A 23,410-nucleotide genomic window follows, 5' to 3' on the forward strand; every position below is an offset into this window, starting at 1 on the left:
ATGTCCAGAGATTGGCTAAGGTATAAAACATGAGAGCAAGGTTGTCTTTTATATGCTTTACACAAAGACACTGTAGTCATGATTTTATATGCAATTTTGCCAACACAGTACATTTTATGAAGATTACAGCTGACAGTAAAATTACATGCAAAGAAAGTTTGGCACTGGTTTAAGAGATTATTGTGGGGGATAAATAATTAGCATTTATTGCTACATAAAAACTAAACCGTAGCTCACATGACTTTGTTAAATAACACATTGAACAACAAAATAAAACATATAGAAAACAAAGAGAAAACATAAGTCAGTGATTGCGCCAAAGATAATTATTAAAATAGTAATCACTTCCGCGTAGCATCACACTCCCCCCTTAGTGTCAACTCATCATGATTGATTAGCAATAGGTCATGCACAGGTTGCTGATGGCACATAGAGGTTGCCTTTGACATCCCTAGCTTGTGATCAGTAATGGGCGGTGGAGTCGTTGGAGCATTTGTTGAGTCCGTGGTGTGTGAAGATGAGTCCTGTGGAAAGCAGGTTCAAAATGGCTCTGAGCACTATGGGACTTAACATCTATGGTCATCAGTCCCCTAGAACTTAGAACTACTTAAACCTAACTAACCTAAGGACATCACACACATCCATGCCCAAGGCAGGATTCGAACCTGCGACCGTAGCAGTCGCGCGGTTCCGGACTGAGCGCCTAGAACCGCTAGACCACCGCGGCCGGCAGAAAGCAGGTTTAAGCCTGTTGACAGAGATGATGGTTGGCATACCAGTCACATCAAATTTGAATATCTTGTCTTCCCTACCGATGACATGTTAAGGTTCATTGTAGGATGGCTGCAGTGGTTTGTGTACTGTGTCATGTCATACAAAGACATGAGGACACTCCCATAGCTTGTCAGAAACATAAGGGTGATGGTCTGCTTATCTCTTGGAGCAATGGCATGTAATTGCCGGATTTGTGTATGCATCTTTTGTGAAAATCTGAGGGTCAGTGCAGTCATCTGGCACGTTGGCAAAGAACTCACCAAGCAGCCATATTGGCTGGCCATAAACAAGTTCTGTAGTCTTGGCTTTCTGGTCTTCTTTCAGGGATGCACGAAGACCCAGGAGGATGATGGACAACATCCCTATCCACCACCATGAGTCATGACATTGAAGCAATACTTTCAGTTTGCGATGCACGCATTCAACAAACCATTCACTGCTGGGTAGTACGCTGTAGTTCTAATCTGCTTCATGCACTGTAAGATGATCAGTGCTTTGAACAGATATGACTCAAACTGTCTTCCCTGGTCTGTTGTAATTCACAGAGGCACACCAAAATGGGTGGTCTATCCCCGGGAGAATGCAGTTGTGACAGTTTCAGTGGTAATGATTGCAATCGGGAACACCTCGACCAGCTTGTAAAATTATTGATGCCTGTCAGGCAGTAGGTGTATTCTTCTGATGGCGGGAGAGGTCATAGGAGGTCTAGGTGGGCATGTTCAAATCTATGATTCAGAAGAAGAAACACGACAAGAAGTGACCTAATGTGTTGGCTAACTTTATTTCCTTGACAGGCCATGCATTGTCACACATATTGCTTGCAATCTTTGTCCATGTGGGGCCAGACAAAAGCTCACTTCCCCATGTTGGAAGTGTCTCATACTCCAGGGTGTGACATGTTTTGTAAAGAGGTGATTGCCTGTTGGTGAAAGTCAGTAGTCACAAACGGTCACAGTTTGTGAGAAGCGATGTGACAGTACAGCAGCGCAGTTGGTGGTGGCAGCATAAAATGGCAGAGTTGCAGGTCTGATTGTTGCACCAACAACTCTCATAGCTCATTATATGATTGTTGTGCTGTGGCGAGAGCTTCAAAATCAACTGCACCAGTGATTGATTCAATTTGAGAGAGAGTGTCAGCTGGCACATTCAGTTCTCTTCAATGATATAGTCAGGCTGTCACAGCGGATGAGGTGACACTTTCTCAGGATGCATATGTTAGTGGCTTGTGATCTCTTGTGAGAGTGAACTGCTGTCCCTCCAACATGTGACAAAATTTTTCGATAGGCAGCAGAGGCAGTAAACAGTTCACGATCATAGATGGACCAATTCTGTTGAGATGGTGATAACTTTTTACGAGATAAGGCTAAGGGCTGTCAGTGCTCATCTGCATTGCAGCACAGCTTACAGTGGCAGATGTGTCGACCATCAGGGCGAGAGGCACCTGCGGAACTGTGTTTGCTAATGGTGTAACTTCTGTGATGGCAGTCTTCAGCTTGGTAAATGCCAACTAAGCCTCAATATTCTCCTGGAGTTTGTGCTTTGGCTTCAGTGAACCATCCAAGAATTTTTTCACTGGTGCAACTAGGAGGTGAAAAAACTGATGGTAAAAACTGGTTACATCAAGAAATAATCATAATTCTTTAGCTATTCTAGGCTGTAGAAAATTAAGTACAGCTTCTACTTTCACTTGCATTGGCCATATGTCTTGCATATTGATAGTATAGCTTAGGAACTGTACTTCAGCTGTTCTGAAGACACACTTTGATGGGCTCATGTGCATGTAGATGACTGAAGGTCTATTGTCAGTGTGACAGGTATTCTGCCTCTGAGTGACATGACCTGGACATCGTCAATAAACACATAACAAAAGTCTAAGTCACATGCGACTTCATACATGAACCACTAAAATGTTTGGGCAGCATTACAAATCCTAAAAGGCATTACGGTAACTTCAAATAGTCCAAACGATGTGCAGAGGGTGGTCGTTCTGTGCCATAGGTATCTGGTAGAAATTATGAACTAAGTCCAATGAAGAAATGATGTGCTTACCGTGTACTCTGAATGTAAAATCTTCAATATGCAGAACTGGATATTGATCTGGAATGGTTCTGGCATTGAGCTGTCTATAATCACCATGTGGACACCATCCATTATTCTTTTTTTCAGACCACGTGTATTGGAGATGACCGACGATTGCTCCATGTATGGCATATTCCTCATCCAAGCATTGATGAGAAACCCTACTTAAAAATCTTCAATTTCTGGGGTGTCAAGCAGTGCAATTGAGCACAAGTGGTGGTACAGGTGTAATCGAAATATAGTGCACCATCAAGTGCTACAAAGGTGCCAGTATGGGAGTCTGGCATTTGATCTCCATGAACTGTCTGAGGAGCTCTATGAATGGAGCACCACCAGTAATTATCTGTACTGCTGTGTCTTCCACATGACACACTCCACCTAGTCTTGTTAGGTTTGTAGCAATGTCACGAAGACATAAGTGATGGAGATCAGGCAGGAGTCCATAAAACGATAAAAAGTCCGCTCCAAATATGGGGTGCATCACATCAACTATGTTGAACTGCCATTCAAATTTGTGCCATAGGCCTAAGTTCAACACTAAAGTGGCAGGACCATAAATTGTGACTGTGGAACCACTGGCAGCAAATAGGTGGCAGTCACCACAGTTGTGACATGGGAGATGGGTGGATGGATAGACTAATATGTCAGCACCCGTGTTTACCAAAACCTGTAACTTGGGGCCATGTTCCATAACAAACAGTCAATGGCTGCCACCTGGAGAGCCAGAGGCCTCCATCATTGATCTCCTGCTGAGTTTACATGTTTGCATGATGGGCTACACTTCCACACCTCGGAACCATTTCATCGGTGGTAACAACAAACTATTGCTGACAAAGGTGAGTGGCTGTGATTTTCTGATTAGTGGTGGCAACAAGATCGGTTCACCTGTGTTTGCACTGCAGTGACAGTGATATCTGCCTGAGGATTTGGGCAAACAGTTGCAACACATTTCTGTTATGTGATTCATGTTTGCGCAAGTGCATCTAGATTGCTGGCACACATTGTCAATATCTTCTGTGCATTGTTTGGTAGGCGTTACAACCAAATATTCCACAGAATGTCATTACTGACTGTGTTGCTCACTATTGTATGCAGTCAGTGTAGTAGGTGTGATGGAGAGCAATTGCCTAGCTCTTCAGTGTGGAGAAGATTTTCCAATTTTTTCCATTGGACTGCAAGAGCCGGGTAATCAGGGCATGTTTGATGACTAAGTAATGATCAGTACTTGATGGTAATGCCAGAATGTCTTGTGCTTCTGTGACCATATCTTCACTGAGAGCACCAACTACATAACCGTACTTAGTGTTGTCTACAGTTACACGTGCTAGCACAAACCGACTTTCTAGTTGCACAAACTGTGGCACAGGATTCTGTTGCCAAAATGGTGGCGGGTTTACTGTCAAACAATTAATTACGGCACAAGTAGACATATCAGCGGGTGGTGGCAGGTCTGACATTGTGGAGTTATGGTGAATTGGCACACAGAAGATGCTCAACATGGCTGATGTGGATGTTCATACGTAGCATGATGCGGCACAATACGAAGTGTTAATGACTACTGAATTTCATGCCAGTGACTATAAGAGTTGGGGTGACCAGTTGTTGTGGGGCTAGATAATTAGCTTTATTGCAACATAAAAACTAAACTGTAACTCATAAGATTCCATCAAATAGCACATTCAACAACACAACAAAAGATATATAAAACAAAAGGAAAATATAAGTCCGCAATTGCACCAAAAATAATCATTAAAATTAGTTATCACTTCTGCATAGCATTACACGGCACATAACATTGCACTCTGAGATAATTTGGTTTACTGGTCAGAGCTTGGATCATGTATCAGAAGAGCGGTGGCATTTATATCTCAACATAGCATGTTATCTCCCTGCCTTTTCCTGAGCACGGGCTGATGGCATAACTTAGGCGACATGAGACTCCGTGTAATCTGCTTTCTACATTGTTTACCTTGCTCTTTAGTGAAATAAAGTCATAGAATATTGTGTTCTTGTTATGAGTATATGTGTTTAATGTTTAAAATCTTGAACCAAAGAAAAGAAATGAATAAGCTTGAGAAACTTATCACAGAAGCAGACAGAAATATTCCTTGACATTATATTAGCATTTAAGACAGAGAATGATAGTTCACAACAACAAATCACTTCTCTTAAGGAGCATATGTTTATTTGCAGATCAAAACAGCAAAGTTTCAAACAAGGCAACTGAACAACCTCTGCCAGGCACTGTATAGAGTGACTCAAAGAGATGTACGAGGTCTGTTCAAAAAATTCTGGAACTTTGTCCACAAAATTTTTCTACCCTTACCTTTTACTTAAGTCTCCTTCTAAATATGTCCTCCACAATTAATACACCACTTCCAACACGTTTACACTTCCAGAAACAGTCTTGGTACACCTCTTGCTGGATTGCAGGGAGCGCTGACGCAAAGTTTCTTTTATCTCATTTATTGTTGCAAATCTTCATCCTTTCAGTGGCGTTTTCAACTTTGGAAATAAAAAAAAGTCCGCAGGGGCCAGGTCTGGAGAGTACAGATGATGAGGCAGCACAGTGATCTCATTTTTTGAGCATTAGTCACACACCAACAGGGATGAATGTGTGGGTGTGTTAGGTGATGCAAGAGCCATGAATTGTCTCACCACATTTCAGGCAGGCTGTTTCCTTCTCACATTTTCTTGTTGGTGTTACAACACATCCCAATAATAACATCAATTAACAGTTTGCCCCTGCTGCACAAATTCATTATGAACTAACCCTTCAAAGTCAAAGAAAACTATCAGCATGGCTTTAAAATCTGACCTGACCTGATGAGCTTTTTTTGGGTCTCAGAGAACCTTTCCCAACCAACTGTGAAGACTGAACCTTGGTCTCAACATCACAACCAAAGATCCACGTCTCATCACCAGTTATGATTCTCTTCAGGAACATCTCATTTTCATTTGTGCAATCCAAAAGCTTTTCACAGACTGTGAAGCGAAGGCCTTACTGGTCTTGACTCATGAGCCCTGGAACAAACCTGATGGCAACACGTTGTATTCCAAGATGCTGTGTCAGGATTTCATGACATAATCCAATTGAAATGTTACATTCTTCTGCAATCTCTTGGACAGTCAGTCTTTGATTGGCATGCACAATTTCTTTGATGTTCCCAACAAGAGCGTCGTTGGTCGAGTTGAAGGATGTCCTGAATGAGGATCTCTTTAACTTCCATCCAGCCATTTTTAAACTGTGTGAAACATTTTTAACACCGGGTGTGACTTAAGCACTCATCACTGTAGGTTTCTGCATCATTTGGTGTGGGTCTGTAAAGGTTTTCTAGAGTTTCATGCAAAATTTAATGCAGACAATCACTCCTCTAACTCTGCCATCGTGAAATTTGCAAACTGTGTAACACAACATTCTACTCAATACAGCACTGAGCACTAACTAACGGACACACAACAATGAAACTTCCAGCAGTTACACAATAAACATAGGCATGTGCAGGGATGCCAACTGCATTTTGCTCCAACACACCATTGGGGTGAAATTACGAATGTTCCATAAGTTTTTGAATGGACCAAGTAAAACAATTTCATTTCCTCCACTTGTTTCAGAGAACACTGAGGAAGCAATATACAGCACACCGCTAGGCTGTTTCAGAACAGATCTGGCAAAGTCTCTCTGGCTCCTTTAAATGATTTTCTACAGAGACAGCCAAAAATCTAGGCCTGGGTGAGAAAATTTAGAATATTCATTCTGTTGGGATTTACTGACCTTTCACCAAGGGTTTGAATTATGCAGCTCATAAAATTATTCAATTGATCTATAACACAATATGCAAATTGTACATTTTACAAGTGTTTTGTTACTCATTAAACATGTGGGTTACAGGTTGTGAATACATTATTTGTTTAGTGCAGATACTGATATTCAATGAACAAATCTGGGGTACAGCTATGGGCACCCATGTGGCGCTGTTCTATGCCAACCTATTCACGGGTCATCTAGAGGAATCCTTCCTGAACACCCAGAATCCTAAACCCTTCACCTGGTTGATTCATTGATGACATCTTTGCGATCTGGATCGAGGGTGAGGACACCATATCCATATTCCCCAAAAACCTCAACAACTTCTCCCCCATTTGCTTCACCTGGTCCTACTCAACCCAACAAGCCACCTTCTTCAATGTTGACCTCCACCTCAAAGATGGCTAAATCACTACCTCCATCCATATCAAATCTACTAACCACCAGCAATACCTCCACTTCGACAGCGGCTACCTGTTCCACACCAAGAACTCTGTTCCATACAGCCTCGCCACCCATGGCCATCACATTTGCAGTGACAAGCGGTCCCTCTTGAAATATACCAAGGGTCTCATTGAAGCCTTCACAGACCATAATTATCTTCCCAGCCTTGTACAAAACTAAATATCGCATGCCTTATCTTTCCAGTCTCACTCTCTGGCCACAGAGGAGCATTCCCCTTGTAACTCAGTACCACCCAGGGCTGGAGCAACTGAATTAATTCTCCAGCAGGGTTTTTACTACCTCTCATCGTGCCCTGAAATGAGAAATATCCTGCCCACTATCCCTTCCACCCCTCCCACAGTGGTATTCTGCTGTTCACCAAACCTACACAATATACTCATCCATTCCTACATAACCCCTGCTCCCAACCCCTTACCTCATGGTTTATACCCCTGTAATAGAACTAAATGCAAGACAAACATTTCTTGTTTTATTGTTATTCCAGAATTACATGTTTGAAATGAAAACTGAGTAGTCTTCCTAATGAGCAGGCAAGAGAAGTATTACATAAGCAACAGAGTGAATTTGTTCCTGGTATAACTTCAGTCAAAGGAAGAAGAAAATGAAAACTAGATGTAATAGAACTAGATATCCCATACAGCCACCCACCACCACCTACTCCAGTCCACTCAGAAACATCACCTATCCCATCGAAGGGTGGGCTGCCTGTGAAACCAGTCAGGTGATCCACAAGCTAAGCTGCAACCAATGTGCTGCATGAATGACCACCAATAAACTGTGGCCAAGAAACAAGTGGACCACTGTGCTGCTGAGCATGCTGCCCAAGATTACATCCTTCATTTCAGTGACTGCTTCACAGCCTGTGCCATATGTATCCTTCCCACCAACACCAGTTTCTCTGAATTGCGCAGGTGGGAACTCTCCCTTCAATATTCCTACGTTCCTGTAACCCTCCCGGCCTCAACCTTCGTTAATCATTGTCCTCACCCATCCAGCTCCTTCCCTGTTCCCATTCCAGCACTACACAGCCTCATTTCACTATCACACCCAGTCCTTTTACTTCTCTCCTTTTCTGCTACCCCCCTCCCCCAATCTCTCCCTTGCCCTTCGTTTAACCTCCTGACTGAACATAGTTGCCCTACCCTCTCTCCACCTTGTCCCTGTGGGATCCCCAGCAGCACTTCACTTTTCGACACCCATACCCTACTATCCCTCCCCCTCCCTGACCTAGCCGCCTCATTACCCTCACCCAGTTGCCATTCCTATCATGCACTGGTGCTGCTGTTCGCAGTGTACGGCTTCAGTTGTGTGAGACTGCAGTCAGGTGTGTGTGTGTGTGTGTGTGTGGGGGGGGGGGGTCTGTTTTGACAACTGTCTTACTGGCCAAAAGCTTATTTGTGACAGTCTTTTTGTTGTGCCTATCTGTGACTCATATCTCCACTATACAGTGAGTAGCAACTTTCCTTTTCATAATATTGTTATAATCAATGTCTTCATACAACAAAACTTCACCAAAACAAAATGGAAGTTGTAATGCTTGAAGATAAACTCAAAAATAAAAGACTATACTGACTACAGACAACACAGAGGATAAAATATTCATTCACCTACAACTAAAAGCTTTAGAAATTATCACAGATAGCCACATGGAGAGACAATAGATATGTACATTTTAGAATTTTTAATTAAAACACCAGGATACAGACATAAGTGTTTAGCAAGGAGGTTAAAGTGGTTGGACTTACTGAGCAACTTATTTATCTTTCATGTCCAGAGGAACAAATAAGATTCAGGGAACAAGAATGAAATATCAATATGATCACACTATTCTTCAAACTCAGCAAAGAAGGAAACTTTCAAGATTATTATTATGTCGATAACTGGATACAGAGTTCAAGTACTTTTTCCTTTCTTCACTAGTTGATCTCTGTCCTAAAACTTATTTCACATTTTTTATTTTGATCTAGAGGAAAGAAATATCAGTTAATGTTTCTATTTGTTTATACCTGCCTTGCTATATTTCTTCAGTATTAGTAATTTGTTTCTAAGTTATTTATTCTCTCCTGTTTACTGTTAGCCATATAGTTAGGTTATTGAATAGATGTTTATTATTCATTACCTTGAGTGTACAACAGCATGTGTAGTTCCATCATCAATCATGGTGCTCACTATTCCCCCATAATATTCAAAATCTAATTTCTGCAGTTCAAGACTCTTCCTTACACAAAAGGCTTCAAAGTCATCCTGAAAATTTAAAAAAATAGTGATTATTTTTCATTACAATTCATATGTTTGTAATGCCTACACTTTGCATGTACCGGTACAGCATCACAATAATCGGGGACATGACGGGCCATTTACTGCAAGCCAAGAACAGAGAGACCAAAGCTTTATGACCCAGTGTAGACCACCCCATTTGTCTTCCACTTTCTAGGGAAGCTCGTAGTCCAAGAAAGTACAATGTCTTCATTTTAGTTTGCTTACAGAAACCAATACACATTTATTTGGACATTACTAGCACAAAATAACTGGAAGTAAACTGTGATCTATCAAAACAACATTAATAGTTTCCTTTGAAGATTTGAGGGTGTGTAAATTACCTACACATCAAAGTGCTGTGCTAACTGTGTGGGAAGCAAAGATTTATTTGAAAAAATCATGGCTTCTGAGACAGGAGCTGAGAAACTGCATACTTAAATTAACTACATAAATATGCTAGAAGCACACATCATTGCTTTGAAGATCTTTGCAATCAGAAGAGGTACCAGTTTTTGATCAGCTGTCAGATTTGATTGAGAACATTTTGAAAAAAGATCTGTTGTATTTACTTTGCAGTTGTAAGGTATATAAGAGGATTATATTCATAGTCTTTTAATTAACTGATAACTCTCTTCTCAAAGAACCATCTCATAGAGTATTTTTCCATGCTGTAAGAGGATCCATCATACAAGGTGGATGGCAAAAGCCATTTATGTATTGAAGAAGTTTATGTTCCATGATGAAGTTGAATTTTGACCATAAGAACAAACTGCAGTTTGTTACATATGTATTTTCCTTACCACTGTGTATGCCGAAGCATGATCCTGTGTTGCTTCTCAGGCCAAAGCACCATATTCCAATTTCAGAAATCTTTCAAAAATCAAGTTGTCAATAGTGATATCCTGAGTGTGGCCTCACTAAAACTGAAAAATCATTTACAGTTCCTGTCCTTTTTTCTATCTCCTTACTTCTTGGAATAATGAATGAAAACTACACTGAGTCATGAAGCAGAACCAACAGCTGGCAATATATAAGGATTCAAGTAGGGACTGATCAAATCCCAAAAATTATGAATAATGGGACTGTACTAAAAAATGACAATATCTTCAAATTCATTTGATTTGAGTGACGAGTTCCTTACAACAGATTCTTCACAGTGGTGTGAAAATGAAGATCATCAACACTCTAAACCTAGTTACTACTCTAAAAGCAGTAAATTAAACATTTGAGACAGACGTCAAGTTCATGGAGAACTGTAATAAATAATTTTAAAAAATGAGAAACAGATACTATACATAATTCAGGTTGTGTATGAGTATCCACATAAGGATCCATGGTAAATGTAAATGTCGTGTGACTAGGGCCTCCCGTCGGGTACACCATTCGCCAAGTGCAAGTGTTTCGATTTGACGCCACTGCGGTGACTTGCGCGTCAATAGGGATGAAATAACATAACACCCAGTCCCTGAGCAGAGAAAATCTCTGACCCAGCTAGGAATCAAACCAGGGCCTTAGAATTGACATTCTGTCACACTGACCACTCAGCTACCGGGGGCGGACAGGATCCATGGTAAACCAGGGGACTTTATCCAATAATATTTTTTGAAGAAAATTTGATTTTCTTGTCATATTTACCTCATAACTTCAGTAAACAGTACATTTACAGGTTGTGTTATTAAATTTAATGCAACAATGCCGTATTCATAATGAAGTTGAAAGTAATAAAATTTTTGGTTAAAATGTTACTTCTGAAAGATACTTTTTGAAATAAAAAGAGAAAATGATTTTATGCCATTTTAAAATTTTTCAAATGGGGAGGCACCTCAATCCTTTTCCTACTGAACTGAAATCATTCACCACTCATCTTTTTGTACACACAAACCAAACTAGTGGTAGCACAAAGAAAGAGCCAAACTTGAAAAATAAGAGCTTCCATAAGAGTCGTGTTTTACTTTCGGAAGCAATGTGAAAATCACAACTTTTATGTAAACTTTATTCCATGACAATTAAAAAAAAGATAGTTAAATTAAAAGTTATCTTCAAAATTGGTTGTTAATTGAAACTGATGAAAGTTAAAAGAAATCTAAGAATAAAGGATACAACTCCCTTTATGACAGGTATGTGTTCTACAGTTGACTGAAATGGTAAAGAAATAACCAGTTTTCTTTGTTTGCTGCCAGAAAAAAATGTATATGTGGCACACAAATTAATTTTTATGTAAGTTATATGGTATATAAAAGTTACAAATTACTGGCCGTGGATGGTGAATAGCATATGCAAAGTACGAGAAGTAGAGAGTCCAAGAGCAATTTGAAGAATGAGAATGAAAACAGGTGAGTGCAGTGGAAAAACAGAAGCAGGAGAAGCGGAACTGGAACAAGGAGAAACAAGGCTGACCAAATGCGAACAAGCATGTACAAGGAATGAGAACAAGGAATGAAACTGGCTGCAGTGAATGGTGAACTGATGTTCCGGTAACGAGACTGGTCACAACCAAAATGAACAGGGAACAAACATTTCGGCAAAGAGAATAGCTGAGACCAAATTGAACACTGAACAGTCATTCCTTAGAGGTTGTTCCTCAGTCTTTCAGCTCACTTTAGTGAACCATTCCTTTGGACCTGTTCATCTGCGAATGACCCATGTCTACTTAGAACAGGTCATTGCAACACCTGTGTAGTGTGGAACATGTTTACTCTGGAAGACCTTGGTTCTCTTGGAAATAAAAGGCAACACATGCTGTATTTCTGGAATCAGTTTCTCCTTGCAGAATGATTATGCCCAAAAACTATTCCGCTTCCCAAGTATTGAAGCAACTTATTTCTGGTGACAATAGGCTTACCTGAACATAATTTAGTTGCAACAGCATCCACAGCTAGCATAAACTTCTTGAAAGAACAAAGTTTTCTGCATAGATTGTTTTCCATTTTTGTTTTACTTTTACTTAGTGTAATATGACATTGTGGCTGTGCAGTCATTCTCGAGCAAATTTTAACCTGTTAAATACTTATGCTTTGAGCACAGTCATATAAGTTCATAGGCAGTCCATGGTTGGCCAGGCCTGAGAGCTGTAGCCATGATATTCGGTACAGTACAAATAGAAACACATAAACAAGTCAGTTACTCTTGTGAGGGAGTAGTGAACTGTGTGCAACACAAAGTGGCCACAATGGTGTATGTACTGAAACAATTAAAGACCCAATAGTCCATTCAGTACACTAAATTGAAACTTAAGTGACTTACTAACAATATGTGTGAGAACTAACCATTTCTCTTGGTAATGAAGCAATGAGCAGCAAATTAGGAAGTCTCGTAACTTTCAAAATGGCCTTCACATAAGTCTTTTGAGTGGCAATATGCACCCACACATCAGTAAGGTCTTATACAGAATGTGCAACAAAATATCTTCCTGAGAAGATATTATTATATTCTTTGCAGTTTATTCTACTTATTAAAAAAAGAAAGAAAATTTTATGACCTGAGACAAATATTTGTCACAAAATTCTCATGCTTTGTTATGAGTTACAATTTATGTTTTACAACAATGAAAATAATCAGTTTTTGGCAATATAATGTAATTGGATAGATAATATATCTACTCACCAAGTGGTGGCAGAACAACTCATATATATATATATATATATATATATATATATATATATATATATATATCCAGACCTTTTCCTTCAATCTTCTTCCTTATCCTTCAACCCTTCTGCAAGGAGGAGGAGCCACGGGACCCAAAAGTTCGCATACCTGATATCTTTTATATATATATATATAAAAGATATCAGGTATGCGAACTTTTGGGTCCCGTGGCTCCTCCTCCTTGCAGAAGGGTTGAAGGATAAGGAAGAAGATTGAAGGAAAAGGTCTGGAGAGGTTTAGGAAAAGGAGCAGAGTTCAGAAAAGTGACCCAGAGCCTGGGTCAGGGGAGGCTTACTGTATATGATGAGAAGGAAAGACCATTTATGTCTCACATCATAAATTTCAAAATATTGTAAATGGAAACAAAATACAAGACTGTATCAAAGAAAGAAATGAAATTACCAAAGAAAAATGAAATACTGTCTCACCTCAGATGGTATATCAAAGTATGCAATGCATAGCCTAAAAATTCCCATTGGACTTGGTCCTGAAAACAGTTCTATGTCCATATCTGCCATTTCGTGAACTGATATCTTCTGAACAGAAACCTACAATGAGAAAAATTATACCTATTGCAACATAAAGAAAGCAAATAAATTATTTCATGTATAATAAGAGTTGGTGTTTGTAGACAACAGTAATTATTGGAATATAGTGATTGTTTTCGACTCGCAAAATACATTCTTTTTAATAATTTCAAAAAGGTTCTTTATATACCAAATTCAAGAAAGTGATAATTGATTAGAATGAGTCAAACTAAAACAATATCTTTACATGTCAACAGGAAACACAATAATTAATAAATATTTGTTCTGCTCTAAGTAATTTATTTTTATCTACTCTGTCCTTTCTCCATAAAAATGAATATTCTAATATGAAACTTCCAAGAAAACTAAATAATCTACAACCGCAACAGAAATGTTATGATTGGTTTACAGTACTATATATTAACACATTTTGTTGGATAGCAATGAAATGTGAAAGTTCGAACATGTGAAACACATAATTGAAGGCAAATCAAAAAAGGAAGTGTGGCTAAAGTCCATGTAGGTTCTCACACACATATGTATCATCAAACCCATGTGGGTATATAAGCACTGACACATCGCCCGGGGATCAGTGTGGCATGTGGATCTTTCTGACATGCAAGTAATAAATGTGGAAACATGAACTATGGTGACACTATAACTGTGTCTGAACAGAAGGACGAACAGTGGCAGACATCCACTGGAGAATGAAGAATGTGTATGGGGCAGCATGTCTGTCAAAAACCAGTATTGTGGAATGCTGCACCAAGTTGTGTGCTGGTTCTGCTTTTCCAAGAGATGCCAGTCGATCTGGAAGGCCAGCCTAATCATGTGGGAGAGACTGATCTCTCCCCAGGCAATTATCACATCTTCGGCCCCCTAAAAATGGTCTTTAAGGGTTGATGAGTCCTACTGGACTAGGATGTATGGCAGACAGTTATGGACTACTTCATGCAGCTGCGTTTTACCAAAGGGGTGTCTTCAAACTGATGCATAGATGGGATGATTGCCTCACAGTTCATGTCATTTTTGGCTCATTCGCAAACTGATTCTGGACTGTATGACCTTTGAACAGAAACTTTTTGATTGCCCTTTGGGTTGAAATGGAAGTAAGTTGCAGTAACTATGCAGAGATGAAGAGGCACACAAACAAGCATGCAAAGTTGCATCACATCAGTCTTTGGACTGAACAAGCTTCACAGTCTTGGATGTTATTGAATTTTGTTAAAATTCAGGAGTAAGTAAGAAACACTTTTTTTTAAATTTCAGTTCTAATGAAATGTTGTCTACTCCTGGGGCTTTGTTTCGACTCAGGTCTTTCAGTGCTCTGTCAAACTCTTCACGCAGTATCGTATCTCCCATTTCGTCTTCATCTACATTCTCTTCCATTTCCATAATATTGTCCTCAAGTACGTCGCCCTTGTACAGACCCTCTATATACTCCTTCCACCTTTCTGCTTTCCCTTCTTTGCTTATTACTGGATTTCCATCTCAGCTCTTGATGTTCATGCAAGTGGTTCTCTTTTCTCCAAAGGGCTCTTTAATTTTCCTGTAGGCAGTATCTATCTTACCCCTAGTGAGATAAACATCTACATCCCTACATTTGTCCTCTAGACATGCCTGCTTAGCCATTTTGCACTTCCTGTCGATCTCATTTTTGAGACGTTTGTATTCCTTTTTGCCTGCTTCATTTACTGCATTTTTATATTTTCTCCTTTCATCAATTAAATTCAATATTTCTTCTGTCATTCAAGGATTTCTACTAGCTCTCGTCTTTTTAACTACTTGATCCTCTGCTGCCTTCACTACTTCATCCCTCAAAGCTACCCATTCTTCTTCTGCTGTATTTCTTTCCCCCATTCCTGCCAATTGTTCCCTTATACTCTCCCTGAAACTCTGTACAACCTCTGGTTTAGTCAGTTTATCCAGGTCCCATCTCCTTCAATGCCCACCTTTTCGCAGTTTCATCAGTTTTAATCTACAGTTCATAACCAATAGATTGTGGTAAGAGTCCACATCTGCCCCTGGAAATGTCTTACAATTTAAAACCTGGTTCCTAAATCTCTGTCTTACCATTATACAATCTATCTTATACCTTCTAGTATCTCCAAGATTGTTCCATGTATACAACCTTCTTTCATGATTCTTGAACCAAGTGTTAGCTATGATTAAGTTATGCTCTGTGCAAAATTCTACCAGATGGCTTCCTCTTTCATTTCTTACCCCCAATCCATATTCTCCTACTATGTTTCCTTCTCTCCCTTTTCCTACTCCCGAATTCCAGTCACCCATGACTATTAAATTTTCATCTCCTTTCACTACCTGAATAATTTCTTTTATCTCATCATACATTTCATCAATTTCTTCATCATCTGCAGAGCTCGTTGGCATATAAACTTGTACTACTGTAGTAGGCGTGGGTTTCGTGTCTATCTTGGCCACAATAATGAGTTCACTATGCTGTTTATAGTAGCTTACCCGCATTCCTATTTTTTTTTTTATCCATTATTAAAACTACTCCTGCATTACCCCTATTTGATTTTGTATTTATAACCCTGTATTCACCTGACCAGAAATCTTGTTCCTCCTGCCACCGAACTTCACCAATTCCCACTATATCTAACTTTAACCTACCCATTTCCCTTTTTAAATTTTCTAACCTACCTGCCAGATTAAGCGATCTGACATTCCACGCTTCGATCCGTAGAAAGCCACTTTTCTTTCTTTCGATAACGACGTCCTCTTGAGTAGTCCCCCCCCTTCCCCGTGATCCGAATGGGGGACTATTTTACCTCCGGAATATTTTACCCAAGAGGATGCCATCATCATTTAACCATACAGTAAAGCTGCATGCCCTCGTGAAAAATTACGGTTGTAGTTTCCCCTTGCTTTCAGCCGTTCGCAGTACCAGCACAGCAAGGCTGTTTTGGTTAGTGTTACAAGGCCAGATCAGTCAATCATCCAGACTGTTGCCCCAGCAACTACTGAAAAGGCTGCTGTCCCTCCGTTGTGGTTGCACCTATGGTACAGCCATCTGTATCGCTGAGGCACTCAAGCCTCCCCACCAACGGCAAGGTCCATGGTTCATGCCCTAGCTTCTTAAAATAATAAAACTTATTCATATGGGCTATACACTTTTTGATTTCGAAGTGTCCATATCCTGTATGAACGTACCACAGAAGTGCATCTTCCATTACTTTCGGAATGCATAAACGTGAACATTGCAATGTTACGCTGTCTCTCCAAAACAAATTAGGACCCATAATTTTCCATTTTTCCACTTGATTAGGAGGTAAGGAATTACAGATACACATAGGAAACATTTCTGTAAAATAGGGATCATGATGGATATTTTCTGTTATTCTTTGAGCCATCTCTTGTACCCTGATGTCTGGATACTCTACTGACATAAAATTGATTGTAAAAATAACACTGGGTCCTTGTCTATGTTTTAACTCTTCCATTGCTATGGGTAACCTAGACAAAGCATCTTGTACAATATTCTCAGAACCTTCTATACATGGTATTCGAATATCACATTCCTGTAGGTAAAGCATCCATCGCATTAACCTATTGTGCAACAATTGGATTAGAAACAATAGAGCTTGATGATTAGTATAAACATGAATTTCTGACCCCCATACTAGTGTCTGAAATTTTTGGATACTCCATACAATCACCAACAGTTCTTTTTCAGTAGCTGTGTAATTCAGTTCATGCTTATTTAGACTGCAGCTAGCACAAGCTATCGTTCGGCGTTCTACACTATTTAGATCCCACTCTCCTTGGAAAAGTTCTGCAGCAATACCGTAATCAGATGCGTCTGTTGAAATTTTGAATGGTTCGCCTATAACCAGATGATGTAATATGGGTGATTCAACAAGTGCACTTTTGACCTTTTCAAACACATCATTTGCTTCTTGATCCCAAATCCATGGTACTCCATTCCTTAATAAACGTAAAATTTTCAGGTCATTTAGTTTGTGGCCTCGTATATACCATCGATAGTATATAGCCATTCCTATAAAACTCTTCAACTGTCTTATATTTCTTGGGTGTGGACACACTTTAATAGCTTTAATGCATTCAGGGTCCAGTTTAGTTCCCTGCACTACTACAATATGACCTAAAAACTTAAGCTCTTGGCGTGCAAAGTATGATTTAGACAGTTTCACCATAATACCTTTCTCTTTAAATCTTTTCAGAGTTATGCATAAGGTCAGGCAATGTTCTTCCCAAGTAGCTGATATTATTAGGATATCGTCTACATATATTATTAAATCCTTCAATAAATTTCTCCCTAATGCTTCATCCAGTGCACATATAAATATGGATACAGAAATATTAAGTCCGAATGGCAATACACTGAAATGATATGACTTACCATCAAATAAGAATGCTGTATACTTTATTGATTTTGGATGTTACCTAATTTGCCAATATCCCACAGTCAGGTCATCGTGCTAAAAAACCTTGCTTTCTCTAATTTGGATAACAATTCATCCATGTTAATCAGTCTGTCTCTTTTTATCTCTATATGCTTATTCAATGTCAATGCTTCTAACACTAATTGTACCCCACCTGTAGCTTTTTTCACCACTACCAAAGGGTTATTCATGACACTGGAGCTATGTTCTATTATATTTTTATCAACCATTTTGTTGATGTCCTCCCTCACTGCTTCTTTCAAACTTATTGGTATTGGATACGGCTTACAAGAGAATGGAGTGTCATCTTTGATTTTGAATTTACAAATATAGTCACTGTTGTTACCGAGACAATCGGAGAACACTACTTCATACTCCATTAAAATTTTATATAAATCTCGCTTTTGTTGTTCGGTTAATATTAGTGACTCGTTAACTTCGTCTTGTATGACAGTTTGTTGTGTTCCTGGACCTACATTATTGATCTCTGCTGACAATTGTGCTGTAGCTGTTAATCGCAGACACTAACATTCCGTTGTTTGTTTACCAATGTAGCTGTCTGTCACAAACGGTACCCAGCATCTACCGTTCCTTTTACCAAAGCAAAGAAGATTTTCCTCAAAATTTAAGATGACTTTAAATTCTAATAATCAATCTGAACCAAATAATACACCCCTATTAACATTTTCTACTATTAAAAGTGTTGCCAAAATAAGATATTTCCAACACTGCCGTTCACTTGGGTTTCGTGTTTCACTACTTTACTTTTTGTTCCAGTTATACCAACTATGTAAACTCCAGTTACTGGCAATAGTGGTAAGTGCCATTTAGTCCGTAATAAATTAAAGAATGCACTAGATATGAGTGATACTTCACTCCCTGAGTCTATAAATATGTTAACTTCAGAAGTTTCCACAGTCCCTACTATTATAGGTTGCGCATTGTTGGTAACTAGGATTGGTTCTTCTAGCAGTAACCATTCCTTTGTAGGTATTCTGTGCTTGAAATTAACATGCTTATCATTATCTAGGCCTCCTAGTGATCTCTATGACCTGGGCCCTGACCCTAGATCCAGATTGCACCATGTTTTCCTCATTACTCGAAGGTGGATGCTTCTTCTGGTAATTGCCGTTACCATTTTTTCTATTGCACTGGTGTACTCTAGCTAGGTTGTCTTCATGCTTTTTGAAATTATTCCCACTATTGCTTTTGTAGTTCGGATTTTCACATTGGTGCAAGTTTCCATTGCAGTCCTTATTCAATGCAAGTGCGTCTACAAAAGACAACAACTTTTCTACCGTCTTCCATCCACTACATAAGATACCTTTCCTCGCATATATGGGTAATCATCTAATGATAATCTGCACTAATCCTTCTTCCTCCATCAGCTTATCTAAGTACTTTGCCAATCTTAGATGCCAACCGAAATACTTTCTCATGGTACTGAAACAACAACAACGTTATACTATTGTACATATAATAATTTTTGCTTCTGTTTTTCGATAAATTAGTATAATCGATGTTCTGATTTCATTTCTTTTTTGTTTCATGCCATTATGTTAAAGGAATTGTAAACAATTTTCGATGTGAATATTAATGTTTATGTCAAATTGCAAGCAATATTATAACAAAATGGAAATGTAAGAAATGTTGAAACTGTTGTAAGATGTTAAAGTTGTAATTGTGTGCCTGGTCCATATGTAGGCAATGTATTAGGATATGTGGAGTGCAAAATCTTTGGTGAATACCCTGTCTGTAGGGGAGCGGTAAAAGGTGGATGGCAGGCGAGCGCGGGAAAATGCGCACGGGCGCTGCACGGCATAACGGGCTCAGCAGTAGTAGTCGGAGTTGGGCTTTGATCTGAGCAACACGTTCTGGATCGAGGAGGCTCTCCTGGAAAACGTGATTTCGTTGAGCCTCGGATGTGCCGTTTCCGATGACTATACAGCATGGCAAAATTCCATAGGCACTAAATGGAAAAATATTGTGACGCTATGAAGAAGTAAAGTGCCGATACGTCAAGAGCCATAGCTGTGATTGTATGTGTGCTCTGCGCCTCACCATCTCGCCGCCGGCCACATCGATACGAACAGGTTGAAACTATTAGTACTGTATTCGTGTGGACCAGTGTTACTTTTGTTCCTGACTGTTCAATAACAACTTAACTTTTACCAGAACTGTCCTATCATTTAATTATCCTCATCACTAACCTAGACAGGGTCCTTTCCACATGTTGTGCAATCCGAGTGTCCCGAAATGAAGATTTAAAGTTTATGTTAATAATACTTACCTGCAGACCTATCTATGTTAGAATGATGTTTAAAGAACTTTGTTGTTAATGAATATATAGGTAAATAATATAGGTCTGACGAAGTTGGAAGATAATGTTGAAATTGGTTTAGTAATGAAGTTTAATTAATTTGAGACAAAAATAACGGTAGTTAAATGAGCAAGAAATAAGACAAAAAGAGTTGTAACTCATATATTGGAAATCTTGAGTACTTAACGATTCCATAATCAAAATTGTCAGTACAGTGATCATAACAGTTTCAGGGTACCCCCCCCCCCCCCCCCCTTTTTCTTTTCTATTCATTTGAATTCTGAAGTGTACTGAACTGATTTGACCAGCAAAGTTAAAGTCAATATAAAACCAAAATTTATTAGTGTTTTACCTTTTTCAAAGTTGACATTGTATGTGTGTTTCGAAAGTGCTATTTCTAGGGTAACCTATGCCCGATTTTAATCAGATCCATAGACAGTACGAAGTTTGTAGTAAACATTATAGTGTATTGTCGTGTATTTATGGCTTGTCCATATTAGTACAGAAAGTGAAATTATTAGTTCAGTAGATTTTCTGGTTCTAAAATTTACCATATTATGCAGTGTTATTACGTGTTGTTTTGTATGAACGTACATCAACTTGTACTGGGAAGAAACTCAGTTAATGCCTAATTAGGCTGGTGACTGTATTATTAACAATTTGGTAGCATCTGCTGTGTTGTTTCTTGTCCGTCCTAACGTGTAGTTGCACTTCAGAATTGCTTGACGTATCATTGTTGTTACTGAGTGGGTGAAAGTCTGATTTAGCCTCCATTCAGGTACACGCGGTCAACATATATACCAAAATCCTTTCTTATAAGGTGAAGCCCGTCAACTTACCATAGTACAGGCTTTAATAAGTATCGTGTGCAGTAGCATAGGGTTACAAGTGGCTTCCGGTGACAGGACATCCAGTTGTTGTCGGTCATAAATTAATGTGAATACCGAACAGTGGATGTTCAGTGGCACGAATTGCAATAATAATTAGTAAAGTAAATAGCAGTGAACGTCAAGTACGATAGTGTAGTGTAATTTGTGTTCAGTATGGACAAGAACGTAGAAACAGTAGATGTGCCGAGCGTATTGGAAAATGCGGCTGGCAGTAGCAGGAGTTTATGCGGCCAGATAACAGATGGCGTTAGCGGAAGACAATTGGCGTACATACAATATCACGAACACGTTAACGAACAGATTGAAATTTCGAGATCGTCTCGAACACAGCAAGGTATAAAACAGGAAGTAGAGGGTGACTTTGTAGATGATAGTGGGTATGTGAATGAATCCACTGACATGTTTGATTCTCCACAGATAAAGAAAGGACCGAAAGAAACTTTTGAAGTAGGATCGGAACACACCGATTCTGTAGAACAAAACAGTGTGAAAATTTTAAGCATGAACGATTTATTTGAACAATTAAGCAAACAAATTGCAGGACAGAATGATCAGCTTCAAAAACAAGTCAGTAATCAGGTTAGTCAGCTTAAAACACACATTGACGAGCAGCTCAAAACACAGAATGATCAACTTAAAAGACACGTTGCCGAGCAGCTTAAAACACAGAGCCATCAGATCAAAACACAGAATGATCAGCTTAAAACACAGGTAGAAGAACAAGGAATTAAAATTAGTAAACAAATAGAACAGGTAGAACAAAAAGTGTGTAGTTTAAGCTCTGTAGTAAATACTATGAAATTTGAAATTGACACAATTAACAAAAATATGGATACTATGCAGGGGGAAATTGACAACATTAACAGTAGGTTTGATGTTGAAATTCCCAACATCCAAGAGAAAGTAGAGCCTCTGGTTGAAACAAAAGTAGACGAAAAAGTTTTCGGTCTTAAAACTGAGATCGTAAACGAATGTCAACACGGAATCTCACAGTTGAAAAAGGCAGTTTCAGACACTGAAAGAGATTTAGGTGAGAAAGTTACCGGATGTGTACAAAAATGTGAACAAAATTCTTCGAAAATTCAAGGCAAAATTTTCGATCTTGAGAGTAAAATTAAAGATAGACCTGGTGTTGTCTGTAATGCACACCACTTACGAAGCTGTTAGAAGGTGAGCTTCGATCCCGCCAAGAAACATAACGGATGGCATCCATTAGATTTCATCAAAAATTGCGAGAGAATGTTTCCTGAACACTTGTCTGGTCAGGAAAAGATAAACGTAGTAATTAGCGCCTTAGCAGGTGATGCTAAGCGCTGGGGAATTAATTTAAATACCGAACGAATGACGTTCGAAGAATTTAAGCAAAAATTTACGGAAGAATATTGGTCCGAACAAAAACAGGATCATTTGTGGCGTGAGTTTATCATGGCCAAACTTCATGATAAAAGGGGCAGGAATTCTTTGAAAGATTTCTGCGAATATTGGTACCGAAAGTTGACACATTTAAGAGGGAGAAGATCCGATTCAGAAATCGTATGGGAGCTATATAAAAAGCTTACAGAAGATTCAAAGAGATATGTGGGAAGCAATCATCGCAACTTCCAAGCATTTCTTGAAAGGGTCGAAGACAAAGACCACTGGCGCGAAAGTCGTGCCAATTATCAAAATTTTGGTAACAGAAACAACCGTAATCATGACGAGAGAAATGACGGCGATGGGTTTCGCGACAATATGATACAAAGAGGTAGAGGCAGAGGAAGAGGAAGTTATTCAGGTCGTGGTAGAGGGTACCACGCGCAAAATAATAGCGACGCGGGAAACTGATTTCCGCGAAAGTTGCGGGCCAAATGGAAGCGGACAGTATATACCGGCCCCGATTTAAGAAATGTTACCGGGCTAACAGTAAAATTATGAGACAGGTTAGAGACAGGCGTGGAACGACACAACGTGTTGTTACGAAACAAGCGTCAGGTGCAAGCGCGGATGAGTCATCTTCGCCGCGCAGAGCAATACTTGTTAACAGGCGAGTGGAGTATCAGAGGGCAACGGCACAGCCTAGCGGAACAGCTGTTCAGAGAGAAGCCGCTAGCAGTGCGGCAGCATTAGGTACGAACATTGCCATAAGAACTGGTGAATACATAACGAGTGATAATTCCGTGGCGAAGGAAATAGTAGATGAAACAGTGGATACACAGAGAGGTGGTGTTAGCAAT

General features: G+C 39.3%; 1 protein-coding gene across 6 annotated transcripts in view; it reads right to left on the reverse strand.

The window, feature by feature from the left end:
- Positions 1–23,410, reverse strand: part of LOC126202989 (DNA ligase 4) — a 291,615-nt gene that overhangs the window by 16,166 nt on the left and 252,039 nt on the right. For all 6 annotated transcript variants that reach the window (XM_049937187.1, XM_049937186.1, XM_049937183.1 and 3 more), the window contains 2 exons: positions 13,462–13,581; positions 9,246–9,370 (listed from right to left, as the gene is read on the reverse strand). In XM_049937187.1, coding sequence (XP_049793144.1) covers positions 9,246–9,370; positions 13,462–13,581 — 245 coding nt within the window. The remainder of the gene's footprint in view (positions 1–9,245; positions 9,371–13,461; positions 13,582–23,410) is intronic.

Source organism: Schistocerca nitens, chromosome 9 (genome assembly GCF_023898315.1).
Source record: "Schistocerca nitens isolate TAMUIC-IGC-003100 chromosome 9, iqSchNite1.1, whole genome shotgun sequence".
NCBI lineage: Eukaryota > Metazoa > Arthropoda > Insecta > Orthoptera > Acrididae > Schistocerca > Schistocerca nitens.